This window comes from Otolemur garnettii, unplaced genomic scaffold, assembly GCF_000181295.1.
Source record: "Otolemur garnettii isolate 467f Iridium unplaced genomic scaffold, OtoGar3 scaffold00053, whole genome shotgun sequence".
NCBI lineage: Eukaryota > Metazoa > Chordata > Mammalia > Primates > Galagidae > Otolemur > Otolemur garnettii.
This window is the reverse complement of record NW_003852448.1, coordinates 7,685,993-7,701,284: the sequence shown is the minus strand read 5'-3', so window position 1 is coordinate 7,701,284 and position 15,292 is coordinate 7,685,993. Positions and strand designations below refer to the sequence as shown.

Here is a 15,292-nt window from a genome sequence, read left to right as displayed (position 1 = left end):
GCCACAATGCCTGGCTATTTTTTGGTTGCAGCCGTCATTGTTGTTTGGCGGGTCCGGGCTGGATTCGAACCTGCTACCTTAGGTGTATGTGGCTGGCGCCTTAGCCACTTGAGCCACAGGTGCTGAGCCGACTTGATAAATTATTGAGATAACTTTGGGTTACAATAACTAAAATTAAAGCTGTATGAGAACCAATCAAATACGGCATTAAGAAAGAGCCATTTGTAAAAATAATTGTCATTTATTTATTGCACAGGTAATAAAATCACATAGTACAAAATTCCAAAAGCTCAAAAGAATATAACTGAAACATCTCCTCCTGCCACCAGTTCCCCAAATAAAATACTACCTTACCAAGGCAATCACTCTCTGGTAGGACAGAATGGATCATGCATTGTCAAGGGTTCAAAGTTAAAGATCCTCTGCTCTTAAAGATGTATGTCGCCTAGCTCAAGACAAGAGCAGCTTGTTGCTCAGAACTATATTCAGTAAAGTGGATTCTCTACTCAAGCTGGCACAGAGAATACAAACTTGAAGCTAGTTACCAAGAAATCTTAGTGGGCCACCAATTATGAACCGAGGCATTTATATTCTCTGTTACCCTGTCATGCTGGGGTTATGAAGTTTGACTTCCATGTAGTCTTTGACATTTAGTAACATTCACATATATAGTGACAACTGCAGCAGCCCATTTCCTTTCCTTGCCCTTTCATGGAGCATGGAATTGAGACCACATAGTAAATGGAAGACAGCACTGGCTGGGGTAAAAATACCTGGAGGCAAGTACCTGTCCTGATCCCTCACTGGGTCAAGTGAAGTTGGCCTCTCTTTGATTTAACTTCTTCATCTGTGAGAGAGGACAAGTATCATCTACACTGCCTACTCAAAAAGCCCATGCAAGGATCAAGTGAATATGAGAAAACAACTTCTAAATATGAGTTTTTCCTACACTAAATAGACAAAGAGTAAAATGGCCAAGAATGGAAGAGACTCATCTTCACCCAAATCAGTAACACTACAAAACCTGCTTCTTAGTCTCCCATCAGTACCAAGAACAGATGTTGCCTTTATCAAATTTGAACAGAGCTGATGCCTTTCTTTACCAGCAGAAAACCGTGGTTCTCCTACTGAATCCCTGAACCGGTCCATTATGATCAAACACTTCAATGTCTAAAATGGAATTCTAAAAGTGCTACCTCAATTGTCTTCGTGCTCGGACTTGTCCTACTCTCACTTCTGTACATTTGGGAAATGCTCCTACAGAGGAATCTTATTTTTTTAATCTACCCTCTCTGCCTGTGCCTATGTCGGGCCTCATCATGTGGTCTCTCTTTCATGTATTGCCAACAAGCACCTAGGATGCTAAGAAAGTATTCTAAAGTCAAAGCCAAGGGATCTATACCTTGGATTCACTCACCTCACGGCGGGCATCCTTGGACCCTGTCCGCGAGTACCCTCTGGTGGCAGTAGCGCGTAACTGCTGTCACTGCGAAAGAGGTGCGGCGTGCTGCAGCGCCCCCTCGCGTTGGTCTAGGACACGAGCCGAGCGCAAGGAAAGGGGACCCAGCCGGCGGTCCCAGGGCGAGCGCGTTAGTTGCTTCTGGGTATCTAACCGTCAGAGCTCTGGTTGGGCGAGAGGATTGTACATGAGTGTCTTAAAGTCTGATACGCATGCCTGAGGGTTTATGTATGTGCCTAGGTGCTTGAATCCTGCATATCTGCTGTGTTAAAAGTGTGGCGTTATGTGTGAGCCCACGCGTTCACACACGGGTAGGCTGGTGGTAGGGAGGTCCGTGCCTCCAGTGCAGGGCGGAGTCCTCATGGAGGCGTGAAATTGGTTTGGAGCAAACACATTACAGAAAGCAATTACCGGGGAGAGGTTCTGGGCCTGCGGGACCAACAGCCAGGAGGCTGGGGAGGGAGCTTCCTGGCCTGCAAGTAGTCTGAATGTCTAACCTCAGAAAGGACTTTCCTGACATTGCCACACTAAAGAGGACAACATGTGAAGTTAGGCACACCCCCTCATACTGACTGCTCCACATGGTTTTTCTTCCCTTCTCCTTCCTTAAAAAGGTTTCTGGTGATCCAGTGCTCTCTCTATATGGTCAGAAATCCTCCTCCCACTCTTAGTCACTTTAGGGAAGGCACACCTTCCTTCTGTGAAGTCTTCCCAGATCCCAACTGTTCTATACCCCACTTTCCCTTCATGTCCTCAGCTCCTGCTCCCACATTTATTTTGCATTCATTCAATTGCTCTGTGTATTCTAACTAGTTGTTCACACACTTGTTTCTCAGACTAGACTGAAGGGTCACTGAGGGCAGAAGCATGTCTCATTCATAACCGTATGTTTAGTAATAAGGGCTGGGCTCAGGAAGCATAAAATAAACAGATTAAATGGGTTTAATGGAATTTCCATCAAAATTCATAAACAGGACTCTTGGGAAAGCCATCCCTTTAAGAGTCAGGATTCTCTTAGAAGAAAGCTGTACAAATGTCTCACACACCATGATCCCACACCTATGTACCCAGGGCTGTCCCTGTTCCCAAACTCCAGATTCATACATCTAACTGTCCTTATCACACAGCCTCCTTGGGTTGTTTAATAGACAGCTTTAGGCCGGGAGTGGTGGCTCACACCTGTAATCCTAGCACTTTGGGAGGCTGAGATGGAAGGATCACCTGAGTTCAGAAGTTCGAGACCAGCCTGAGCAAGAGTGAGACCCGGTCTCTAAAAATAGCTAGGCGTTGTGGTGGGCACCTGTAGTCCCAGCTACTTGGGAGGTAGAGACAAGAGAATCACTTGAGCCCAAGAGTTTGAGGTTGCTGTGAGCTATGAAGCTATGGCACTCTACCTAGGACGACACCGAATGAGACTCTGTCAAAAAAAAAAAAAAAGCAGCTTCAACTCAATATATCCAACATGGACTTTTGATTCTTGTTCCTTTTTTTTTTTTTTTTTTTTGCAGTTTTTGGCTGGGGCTGGGTTTGAACCCACCACCTCCGGCAAATGGGGCCAGTGCCCTACTCCTTTGAGCCACAGGCACCACCTTTTTTTTTAGAGACAGAGTCTCACTATGTTCCCCTGGGTAGAGTGCTGTGGCATCACAGCTCACAGCAACCTCCAACTCTTGGGCTCAAGCGATTCTCTTGCCTCAGCCTCCCAAGCAGCTGGGACCACAGGCACCTGGCACAATGCCCGGCTATTTTTTGTTGCAGTTGTCATTGTTTAGCTGGCCGGGGCCGGGTTCGAACCTGCCAGCTCCCGTGTATGTGGCTGGCGCTCTAGCCGCTGAGCTACAAGCACCGAGCCTCCTGTACCTTTCTCATCTTCCCCACCCATCCAGTTGTTCAAGCGAAAAAACTGGGAATCACCCCCACACGCTTTTCTTCAGCCCCCTACATCAGCACCACAGTAAGTCGCACTAATTCTCCAACAGGACCCCAAAATCCTGCACGCCCCTCGCCACCTCCTGCCTGGACTATTGCAGCAACCTCGAGTAGCCTCCCGCCCAGCTTTCAACAGCCAGATGCCTTCACGGGCCTTCCCTGCTCTTCCTCACTCTGCTCACTTGGAAGGTTCCTCCCCTCCTCAGAGTAGGTTTCCCGGTCACTCAATTGCAGATGGCTCCCGCTCTGTCACATTTCCCTTTTGCATGTGTCTCCTTCGGCTTACCAAAATCTGACACTTTTCTCGTCTGCTCAGTGTCTCCCTGTTCCCACCAGAAAGCCAACTCAGTGGGGACTGGAGCACAGGCCTTGCCTCCTCGGCCCGCGGCGCCCAAACACAGCAGGCCCCCCACCAGATGGAACAAGAATGAGCACGAGGACATTCTTCCAGGAGCCTCACTTGGGGACAAGACGAGATCACCAGGGAGGCCAAACGAGGCAGTTTCCCCCCGAACGCACCTCTGGGAAAACCACTTCCTGACCCCTGACCTTCACCTTGTGAAGTGGGACCTGTGGGTCAGGGGGCTGACACAACCGAGAGCCTCCACGGCTTGCCGACCCCCAGCCCTGCCCAGACAGGCCAGTCCCCAAGAGGTGCGCTAGGCCTGGGTAGGGACCCGGGCCCACGCCTTTCCTTTCCGCCTCTCCTCACCAGTCCGCTCCATGCCCGCCAAGATCGGCGCTCAAGTACTGACGGCTCTGGCCTCGCGCTCTCCGGCCCCGCCCCTCCGCTCCCACAGCTTTGCACGCGCGCAGCGGTTGGCGGGAAAGTCCAGCTCCAGCGTGTGCGCATTCTGGAGCCGAGGGCGCTCTGCCTGGCGACCCTTGACGTCAGGGATCACAGTGCACTTGATTGGCTGCTCTATGGCAACCTCCTTCTGGCAGGTTCCTAAAATTCCGGAACGTCAGTGAACCTGAGGGTTCTCCTTCTCTTTCTTTTTATAGATGCGGAAACTTGAGCCCAGAAGGCAAGAGACTTTTATGTTCCACAAGAAGTTAATGACAGAGTTAGACTAGAACCAGTCATGTAACTCTCAGCTCAGCGCTCTTGAGGTCACAGAGCTAAACTTAAGGAAGGAACAGATGAAAAGTGGCAGGAACCAGGTGTGCCTGGGGTGCTCCCTGACCTACAGGGTCAGGCAATGATAGAATTGGTTCTGTTTTTCTAGACCTGGGCTTTTCCCTCTCACCTGAGCCATGGTTGTTATCCTCCACGCTTGGCCACCACCTTCCCAGCGGCTCTCCTTCCTCCTCCTTTCACCTCAACTCTCTGCACCACCTGCGTTTATTTTCTTCAGCCTCCTACATCAGCACCACAGTAAGTCGCACTAATTCTCCAAGAGTAACTAATTCTCTGCCTACCTGAAACCCTCGTCTGCACATCTTTTAGGCTTTTTCTAACACTGTCTCACCTGGGGGCCATTCCTTCATTTCATGGGTACATGAAAGAGCTGATAGATACCAAAGGGAAGGTGACACAGCCAGCACTATGGGACAGATATGGAGCACCTGTGAGTCTGCCCATCCTGACAGTCCTAGGAAGGAGCCAGCTCAGAGGATGGTCTGTTGGAGACAGCATCAAACGCAGCCTGGAGATTTTTAATGCACATGCAAGGTTTGCACAGAATAGCAGGGGGCTTCAGGAGAGACCCAAGAGGAAAGTGTCACTTGCATGAGTCCTAACACTCTTCATCAGACATCATATTTGGCTTGCAGAGGTCTGTCTGCCTCTCTCTGTTGGGAATCACAGCATTCACATCTGCCTGTAGAGAAGGACCTCCTGCTGCCAGGGCCACCTGCCCTGACCTGGTGCAGAGAAGCACCCCCCACAGGATGAGGCATCCACTTTTAAGCTCTCTCAAAAGGCAGTGGACAGCTGGAAGGAGAGGTTTGAATTCAGAGATGTCCAGTGGTCCAAGAGTGGGCCAGTTCTGGCCAAGGCCCTCCCTCAACCCTTCCTTTGCCTCCTACCCATCCTCCACCCCCAATGGCTGTCACCATCCACAGAACCCAGGGCTCACCTAGTAGAGCACATCCTCAAAATCAAGCTGCAGGTAGCGAAGGAGCCGGGGTGGCAGGGGCAGGAGGGGCAGGGCGTGGGGCAGGCAGCTTGCCAGGTGGGAGCGGAGGACACAGCGGCTCAGATGCTGCAGTGATCTGGGCTGTCTCACCAAGGCGAAGAGGGAAGAGTAGAAACGCTGATGGTTCTAGGGGCAAAGGGTGGGGCTTAGCCAGGAGCAGCCTTGGATAAGTGACACCCACTCCTCATTACAGGGGTAGGCTGGTGACTGGTGGGGTGTCTACAGGGACCTCTCAGAAGCAGTGTGTCTTAGGAGTTCACACCCTGAGTTCTCTTCTCTTGTGAGATGAACAGGTCACTGGGCAATTTCTGTGTGGGACTGATAGGGCTGCCATTTGGGGAGTGGGACTATCTCTTGGGATCAGGCTAAGTGAGTCTGTGTTCAGGGTCCTGGAGTCTGACCTGCAGAGTTTCAGGTGGTACCAGGCCCATAGCCTCCTCAGGAAGTCGCATGCCACTGTAGGTGTTCATCAGGACCTCGATGGTCCGTGGGGACGTGCACCAGCGCTCTAGCACCTGGAGAAGGCAGAGATGTGTCAGGTCCCCAACCAGTCCATGCAAGGTGGCCAGATGGTTCTTTCTAGATGACTGTTGTGGGTTGAATTTTATCTCCCAAAAGATGTCCTGAAGTCCTAAACCTTGCTACCTACGAATAGGACCTAATTTGGAAATAGGATCTTTGTAGATAATAATCAAGTTTAAAAGAGGTCAATAGAATGGGCCCTAATTCTCTGTGTATGTGACAGACACATGCACAGAGAAGACCATGTGATGACAAAGGCAGACATTGGAGTGATGCATGTACAAGCCAAAGAACACTAAGGATTGCAGGAAACCACTAGAAGCTAGAAGAGACAGGAAACAGACTCTCTCTCAGAGCCTCCAGAAGGAACTAACCCTGCCAGCAACTGGTTTTTGAACTTCCAACCTGTAAAGAAATGATTTCTGTTTTAATCCACCCAGTTTATGATGTTATGTGGTGGCAGCCCCAGGAAACCAACACATTTTGGTTGTGCATAACTTATGCTAGATATTTTTCTTAGCACCTTATTTGTATGAACTTATAATCCTCAACCCTATGAGGTATGGACTGTTATTATCCCCATTTAACAGCCAATGGAAACTGAGGCATGGGGAAGTTAAATTACTTGCCCAAGTTGTAGTTCATTCCCACAGTCCAGGCCCGGCAGCATGGCTTGCCCTTAGATACTACATTATCCCACTCTCCTGTCTGTCTCTACAAGGCTCTATGCTGGATTTTCTGCTGGATAGTAAGAGGTCCCTGGCCTGTGATTGGTGCTCCTGGGAAGATAAAAAGATCCACCACTGTATAAAACAGAATCTTCCCAATGCAAAGTAAGAGCTAGAGATGGCTACAAGAGGGGCATATGGGAGAGGGGCTGGGTGGTCAGGGAGGGACTCACAGGGGGGCTTGCCTCTGAAGGCAATAGAACTCAGGGGGCTTAGGGCATTCAGGGGCAAGGACTGCCTGTGACAGTGGAAGGTTTGGTAACAGCAAGGGTAGGAGCAATTGGAGCCAAATTCATTCTTTCATTTTTTCATTCAGCAAAGTTTACAGAGGGCCACCTATATGCCAATCCTGGAGATCCAACAGTGAGGAAGATAGACAAGGTCCTTGTCATCTGGAAGCTTCTATTTCAGCAGGAAAACATAATACATGCCTAGCTCTATTACTTACAGATCTGCTACTACAATGAAAATGAAGCGGGGTCAGAGGACTGTGCATGGTTAGGGAGGGCACTATTCTAGACAGAGTGGCCAAAAAATGTCTCTGAGCTGTCAGCCGAGGCAGTGGAGCAGCCCATGATGGGAGCATCTGCATGGTCAGAAAGGCAGCCACAGTCCCAACGACACTGTACCTGATGCCCACCTGTGTCTGCCCTCGATACCCATCAACTTCCTCTATTCCATCTCTTGCTGGATCTCAAACCACAGGCAGTGAGCCCAGAGGCTTCATAAGATCTAAAACAGCTAAGTATGGCCTCCTAGGCAGCATTCCTGTACATACCCCATACCTCCCAAACACACACCATGGGACATAACAGCAGGGGCTTTAAAACCTGGGCCTAATCAGCACATTGTACCCCATACATGCATTAATGTGTACATGACCTATACGTTTATGACTTAATTTAAAAATGAAAAAAACAAAACCTAGGCCTACTGAGGAGAAGGGACCCCTCTGCCTGGCAGGTTGAAAGCGCCTTGGGTAGTGGGAGCAGGTGGAAGGCCAAGCATGTCATGTCCAGGGCAGGCACCCCGGGAGGAGACAGTCCACACCCAGGCCCTGCTTCTTGATCTGTGCCTGAGCAGTGCTCTCCCTTTGTGTGTGGGAAGCCTCACTTTACCTCACTCCTTCCAGAACTAGGAAAGAACAGGCTGGTTCTGTCTGACTTTCCTTTCTACCTACTCCTCCTGCCTGCCCATCAGGTTGGCCCCTGTTTATCCCTCCTCTGTACCCTGTTCAAGTGCTCTGCCTGCTTCCCTGCTTGATCCTTCCTCCTCTCTCTCTCTTCAAGAGCTGCTCATCCAATATCCCATATCCCATCTCCTCTGGGAAGCCTGTGCAGCTATGACAGCTTGTCCTGCTCTCTGCCATGTCTAAGGACACCTTATATTGGGACAGTGCCTAGCAGCTTACCAAGGGCTGCTTCCTGGATTAACTTGAGAGCACCACTAGCTAACAAGTATTGAGCATTAACAATAGGTTATGCCCTGTCCAAAGGCTTTATATTTATTAACTCTACTTCTCACACAAACCTTAAGAAGGCACTCTGTTACAGCCCCCATTTACAGATGAGGAAACTGAGGTCCACAGAAGGAAAGAAACTGGCTGAGAAAGCCCAGGTAGTGTGTGAGCCTGCACTCTTAGTCACCACTGACCTCGAAGGTTGTTGAGGAGATTGAGGAAACCCACATAACAGGCAACACCCCTTAGGACAATGTCTAATGCGGTGTCAGTGCTACGCTTGCTCCTATTGTTCCCTTGAAGGTTTTTGTCCCTGTTAGGGAGAAATTGTATCCCATGCAAGGAACTTGGGGTTCAAATAATTTCAGTGACTTGCCTACAGTCACATGGGCAAACATTAACGCTGGATCCTGGATCCAGGTCCAGGTCTCCTGGGAACCAAGTCCGATGTGGTGACTCCTAGAGGACTGGCTGGGGGTGGCATTTCAACACAGCCACTAGGGAAGCCAAGGCTGGAAGGCTTGCAGATTGTGAAGGGGCAAATGGAGCCCCTTGCTCTGCTGGCCCCCTTGGTCCCAGAGACAGGCTGAAGGGTGGAGAAGGACTTCAGGGCGTCCAGTGGGGTACTGGGAAATTCGTTTACTGCTGGAGTCCTCCCACCCTGCCTGGTGGGGAAATCATTAGCTGTCAGAGCCACTTTCAGATTACAGGGAATTGCTCGTCTCCTAATTATCTGGTGTTAATAGGAGATTAATTAGTGTTAATTGTTGATTTTCTTGTATTTTCCCAAAGGGGAGACCAATCTGCCGAACTCTCAGGCTGTTTAATTATTTGGTCTTGCTTAGGAATCCAGACAGATGCTTCTAGGTTTGTGAGCAAAGAAGAGAGGAGGAGACAGAATGGGTGGGTCCAGGATGGGCGGGGCTGGGTAGAACTAGGCCCTAGGCCGGGCCAGAGAGGACGTGCCTCTGTCATCCTCTCAGAAGGCGGCTTCAGTCCTTACCCCTCTCCTCCCCGCTCAGGCCCAGTGCCCTCCAGGACATCATCCGTGCCCTCTCCAGACCTGGCACAGCATGGGGCAAGGCCCCCTGCCAAGAAATCAAAGGCATAGGCCCTAGTAGAACCCACTTAGGGGAAATTAATATAAAGTAAGATAAAAATTGAAAACTGAAGTAGGAAACTTTTCACAGGTAGAAGGACTGTGGCAGCTGGTCTGGGGAGTGTGCATCCTTCTAAGCTCTCAGGAAGCAGGGCCACATCTGTTGGCGGATGTTCAGGGGATCTTGAGCCTCATGAGATAGACCTATGCTTTTCCCTGGAGTATCCGCTCCTGTGTCCAGGTATCTGTCCCTGAACTGACCTTACTGCCAGTTAGAGCTCCTTCAAATGCCCTTATGAAGACCCCTTAATAACACCACATCACCCACATTAGCCCTGACTCCTGTCTTTGTGGACCCTTTATATTCTGGTCCCATTGCCCTCAGACCCCCTTTGCACACATACATGCACACACCCAGGGTACACATGCATGAACATATGCACACACACATGCACACCATGAATACACATGCACACCTACATATAAACACATGCATACACATGCATGCACAATACACATTTCCTGCTGATTTGCCTTTACCCTATCTGGGCTTTGCTTACTTGCTTTTTTTTTTTTTTTTTTTTTTTGAGACGGAGTCTTACTATGTCACCCTAGGTAGAGTGCTGTGGTGTCAAAGCTCACAGTAACCTCAAACTCTTCAGTTCAAGCAATCCTACTGCCTCAGCCTCCCAAGTAGCTGGGACTATAGGCACCTGCCACAACACCTGGCTATTTTGTTGTTGTTGTTGCAGTTGTCATTGTTGTTTAGCTGGCCCAGGCCAGGTTCGAACCCACCACCCTTGGTGCATGTGGCTGGCGCCATAACCACTGTGCTACAGACCCTGAGCCTGCTTACTTGTTAAATGAAAGAGAAAAGGAACTAATCTATGTGCACAGTGTTCTGGACTACATTCTAAAGGAAGCTGAATCACAGTTTAGGTCTCCCTGTCCCCTTACCATGGTGGCATGCCTGCTGCCTTTGGTCCTCGTACCTTAGGGAGGGCCCCTGGCCAGACGCGGACAGCTCCGTGGTTGAGCAGAGCCCTCACCACATTCTCGGGACTCTGGGCCAGGGCTGTAGCTGGGCCCTGTAGAGCACAATGCAGGGCTGTGTGTCCACCATAGTCCATGGCATTGACACTGACACCACAGGACAGGAGCAGCTCCACCACAGCAGCATGGCCACGACGACAGGCCAGGTGTAGGGGCCGCCTCTTGTCCCGGTCAGCAGCATCAGCATCTGCTCCAGCCTTGAGCAGCAAGCGGCACAGCTGGAGGCAGCGGGTGGTGGTAGCCTCAGCATCTGCGGGAGACTGGCAGCGGGTATCACAGGCAGCCAGCAGTGGAGTCCAGCCTTCTGAATCACGAGCATCAGGGCATGCCCCACGTCTTAGAAGCAGGTCTGCCAGCTCCACATGGCCAAGCCGGGCGGCCACATGCAAAGGAGTCTCCTTTTCTTCCTCGGACTGACCATTCACACTTGCCCCAAACCGCAGGAGCAGCTCTGCACACCTAGTAAGGGTGAGATGGCGATGGGAGGAAAGCGGGCATAGACCTCTTGCCTTCCTTGCAATCTGAGCAAAGAGAACAAGGCAGGGAGCCTTGGGTGGCTGTGAGTTCTGTCTCCCCCCATCTTCCATCCTGTCTGTCCTCTTAACATTCAAATAGTTTCTGCTGGAATAGTTCACCAAATCCTGAATGGGAGTAAAAGTCACAGCAGTTATCACTCAGAACAGGACCTTCCTAAGGGCTCTACATACGTTAACTGATTTAATCCTCACAACATTCCCATGGTAGGTTCTCTGATGAGCCTCAAGTCACAGATGAGGAAACTGAGTCTCTGGGGGGTTTGAGGATCCCAACCAAATTTGTGCAGCTGCTAAGGGGAGGAACTGGTGCTAGGGTCCAGGAGCAGCAGGGCAGTTGGAAAGCTCTTCATGCTGGGACTAGAGGAGCAGGAGGGGGCTTTGATGGATATGGGGGCAGTGGGACAAAGAAGAGCAAGACCAAAACTGGCCAAGCAGACACACTCCAATATGGCTCCTACAGAAGATTGCACGTGCCTGCAGGAAGTGCAGAAAGAGGCAGTAATGTGTGCCCCAAAGGGGACTTAGCCTCTTTGAGCTCCAGTTTCTTCATGTGTAGAATGGGGACAATCAATAATATCTTGACCTCATGAAGTTGTTGAGACCAACATGTGAGATAAGGCCTGAAAGGCTGTCATCATAAGAGCTCAAAAATGGCAGCAATTGGCAGAGGACTGTGTGGTGTAGACAGGGATGGATCATGGGGGCTCATTAGATTATCCTGTCTACCTCTCTGTATGTTTGAAATGTTACATAATAATTTTAAAATTATCTTTGGATGTGACCTCAGGGGGGCTGAAGGGAACATAGAACTAAACATGTGGGATTATAAGGAACCTTACTGTCCAGTGGTAGCCACTAGCCACATGTGGCTACTAAGCAATTGCAATCCAGCTAGTCTTAACTGTGATGTGCTGTAAGTGTTAAATACACACCAATTTTGAAGACTAAACACAATAAAATATGTAAAATATCCCAGTTTTTACATAATGAAATAACATATGGATATATTACGTTAAATATATTATTATAATTAATAATTTCACCTATTTCACAGATATTTGTACACCCATGTTCATAGCAGCATTATTCACAGTAGCCAAAATGTGGACGCAACCCATGTGTTGAATTGATGAATAAACAAAATGTGGTATCTATGTACAATGAAATATTTTATATTTATTCAGCCTTAAAAAGAAAGGGAATTCTGACATGTGACAACATGAATAAACCCTAAGTAGAAAAAGACAGGCACAAAAGGACAAATACTATATGAATCCACTCATATGAGGTCTCTAGAGTAGTCAAACTCATAGAGACAAAAGGTAGAATAGTGATTGCCAGGGAACTGGGGGAGGGAGAGAGTTAATGTTTGATAGGTGCAGAGTTTTAGTTTGGGATGATGACAAAGTTTAGAGATAGACGTGGTGATGATTACACAACAACGTGAGTGTACCTAATGCCACTGAACTGTAAACTTAAAAATGGATAAAATGGTAGATTTTGTAGATATTTTTAATGCAATTTAAAAATTAATTTTACAGATTTCTTTTCCTTTTTAATTTTTTTAAAAGATAGGATCTCACTCTGTCACGTAGGCTGGAGTGCAGTGGCCTGATCACAGCTCACTGTAACCTTAAATTCCTGGGCCCGGCAATCTTCCTGAGTAGCTGGAACTATAGGCATGCACCACTGAGCCCAGCTAATTTTAAAATTTTTGCCTAGGCTGGTTTCAAACTCCTGACATCAAGTGATTCTCCCTTCTCAGTCTTCCAAAGTACTGGGATTATAGGCATGAGCCATTGCACTCAGGCTTTATTTATTTATTTTGTTAGGGCTATGAGAAAATTCTAAATTGCATATGTGGCTCACATTAGATTCCTGTTGGACCATGCTGGCATAAAACAATCTTCAACAGTACTATGATTAAGTCCATGGAATCCTCCGGAGGCTGATAAGGCTAACAAGAGGAAGAGATTACATGAAAGGGACCTCCAAGGATCAATACTTTGGCACTATTCAGGGGTAAGATGCAGAATCCAGCAGGCGTACAGTCAGCAGAGAGAGGCCCTCTATCGTATGCAGACTTAGTGCATAAGTTTGCTGAGGCTCCCTTTGCCTGGATTCCATGTTCATCAAAAAATTATAAGTGGAGACTTATTCTTCCAGGTTCCTTATGCGTAGAACATAATTATTTAGGCCAACAATAAATAACATATTGATACATCTGGGTGTTTTCATTAGTTTCTTGTGAGTTTGGTCAGTGACAGTCACTTGATCCCATTTATCTGAGGGTGCCCTGCCAATAAGAAGATGCCAGACCTGCCTGGCTGAGAACCAGGCCCTGCACACAGAGACCACAACAGGCCCCAACTGGGGCCACTGCCCTCTGCAGCCTGACAGGATCCCCTGAGGGCAGGATCATGCCTTAGTTGCTGCTGTACTTAGCACAGGGCCTGAAACACAGAGTAAACTCAGAAAACATTAAAACTGTAAGCAACACCACCTCCCCATCATGAAATCTAGGTGATTTCCTAACATAGACCATCAACTGGGCCCCTGCCACAGCTTTCCTCTACCCCTCAGAAACCAGAAAATGGCCCAAAGTTCAGGCCACTCCAAAGGTCATGGGGCCAATGGGTGAATTGGGAATTTCACCCTAACCCCCATCCCAAGCCCAGATTGTGCTACCTCAGCCTACCAAGACTGCCAGCTCTAATATGCCCCCTCGCCTTCCCTGAGAAGGCCTCTCTGCCTCCCCTCAGAGTGGAACCAGGGGTCAATGTGAGGGGTCACTCACTCAAGGGTGCCAGGCCCCTGGCAGAGATGCAAGGGCCGTTTCCCATCCTGGTCCGGGATGTTGGGGTCTGCTCCTGCCACCAGCAGCACATGGACGCAGGCCGTGTGGCCCCCCACACAGGCCTCGTGCAGAGCAGTGCGGCCCCCAGGGGCACTGTCTGGCCTTGCCCTCCGCCTCAGTAAGAGCCGCAGAACTTCTGTATGGCCACGGCTGGCCGCCACATGCAGTGGGGTGGTCAGCTCCTCTTCGTATGTCAGAGACCAGAGTCCTAGGAAGAGGGGAACATGGGCCTTAGTTCCTAAGGGGAAGTAAAGAGCTGCCAGCCAACAGCGTGCAATGGGCAGAGGCAGGAAGCAGGAGCTGGAGCTCCACTGCAGCCAGAGCTCCACTGCAGCCACCCCTCTCCCACTCCGAAGCCCCATGCCCCTGGCCCGTACTCAGAGCGCGGATGTTGAAGCGGAAATCCCTCCATCGCTCAGGGTCGCTGGTATCAAAGACAGAATCAGGAGCCAGACCAGTACTGGAGTCTGCCAGGATGCGGGAGACAGAGCCCGCATCCCCGGCCAGCACTGCCTGCCAGAAGGTAAGGGCAGGTCCCGAGGCTGTGCGGGTGACGATGGGTCCCGGGCCAGCCTCAGGGTCCTCCTCAGCCCCTCTGCTGGGCTTCTCCACCAGCCTGGCACAGAGGGTGTGTCTGTCACCTGGGGGCTCTCCCTGCCCCCCACACTCTTCTGGGGACCAGCTCATGAGCATGTGGGAAGAGGAAGGATAGGGGGGAGGAGAGGAAGAGGCCAAAGGCATAGAGAGAGAAAGAAGGAGGGAAACCTAGACGGAAGGAGACAGAGGGTCCCCATGTCCCAAGCTCTGTGTCTGAGCTGGCTAGGCATTCAATAGGAGCTATTCTGGGCTCCGCATGACTTAGTTCCTGGGCCAATGGTTAGGATCTTGGACAAGCTTTGGAGTGGGGGAGAAACAGCCTGGAAGCTTCCTTTTCTCCAAGCCCTCGGGACCTCTATACCTGAGGTGTTCAGCCAGTCCCCATCTCTCAGGCCCCCAGCTGCCCCTCACCCCTCTGATGGCTGCTCCAGCGAGGCTCGGCGGCCTGGCTCTCAAGCACCAGGTCTGCTGTGCTGCTGGGGGGGAACAGCTCCTGTAGCCTTGCCAGGTCCCCGGTGTAGAGGGCATTCTGCAGGGCCATGTCACGGCAGAGCAGTGGTGATGGCTGAGGGGTCCCCTGGGTTGGGCAGGACTGGAGCCCCCAGACCCGGCAGGCAGGGGTTGAGGGTAGGCATCCCAGATGGTGCTCCCAGGGGGAAAGGGACTTCCTTCCCCTGGGCATGACTAGATTCTGGGAGAGAAAGCTGGTGCTGGAGGACTGGGGACAATGCTTGGGGCAATGCCACTGGATGACTGGGCCGGTGGGCGCTGGGCCCAAGCTGGGTGGGGCTCAGTGTGGGAGGAGAGGAAGGGCATACACAGACCAAGCCATAAATAGCCCTGGCTGGCCTGTCTGTCAGCACCCAGGATGGAACTCTCAGGCTGGAAGGAGATCTGGGGAGGGCCAGGAGA

The 15,292-nt window shown here is 50.3% G+C and overlaps 1 protein-coding gene across 3 annotated transcripts; it reads right to left on the bottom strand.

The window, feature by feature from the left end:
• Positions 1-5,279: 5,279 nt before the first annotated feature.
• ASB10 (ankyrin repeat and SOCS box containing 10) lies at positions 5,280-15,079 on the bottom strand. Of its 3 annotated transcripts, XM_003792041.1 has the most exons (6): positions 14,161-14,735; positions 13,724-13,991; positions 10,330-10,849; positions 5,931-6,044; positions 5,470-5,655; positions 5,280-5,324 (listed from the first exon to the last, which is right to left on the bottom strand). In XM_003792041.1, exons 1-5 carry the CDS (start codon positions 14,522-14,524, stop codon positions 5,470-5,472), a joined length of 1,452 nt encoding a protein of 483 aa, XP_003792089.1. In that variant the 5' UTR covers positions 14,525-14,735; the 3' UTR covers positions 5,280-5,324. The 3 variants fall into 3 exon arrangements, with proteins under 3 accessions (XP_003792089.1, XP_012661951.1, XP_012661952.1); XM_012806497.1 differs by lacking the exons at positions 5,280-5,324; positions 14,161-14,735 and adding an exon at positions 14,792-15,079; XM_012806498.1 differs by lacking the exons at positions 5,280-5,324; positions 5,931-6,044.
• Between the last annotated feature and the right edge of the window lie 213 nt (positions 15,080-15,292).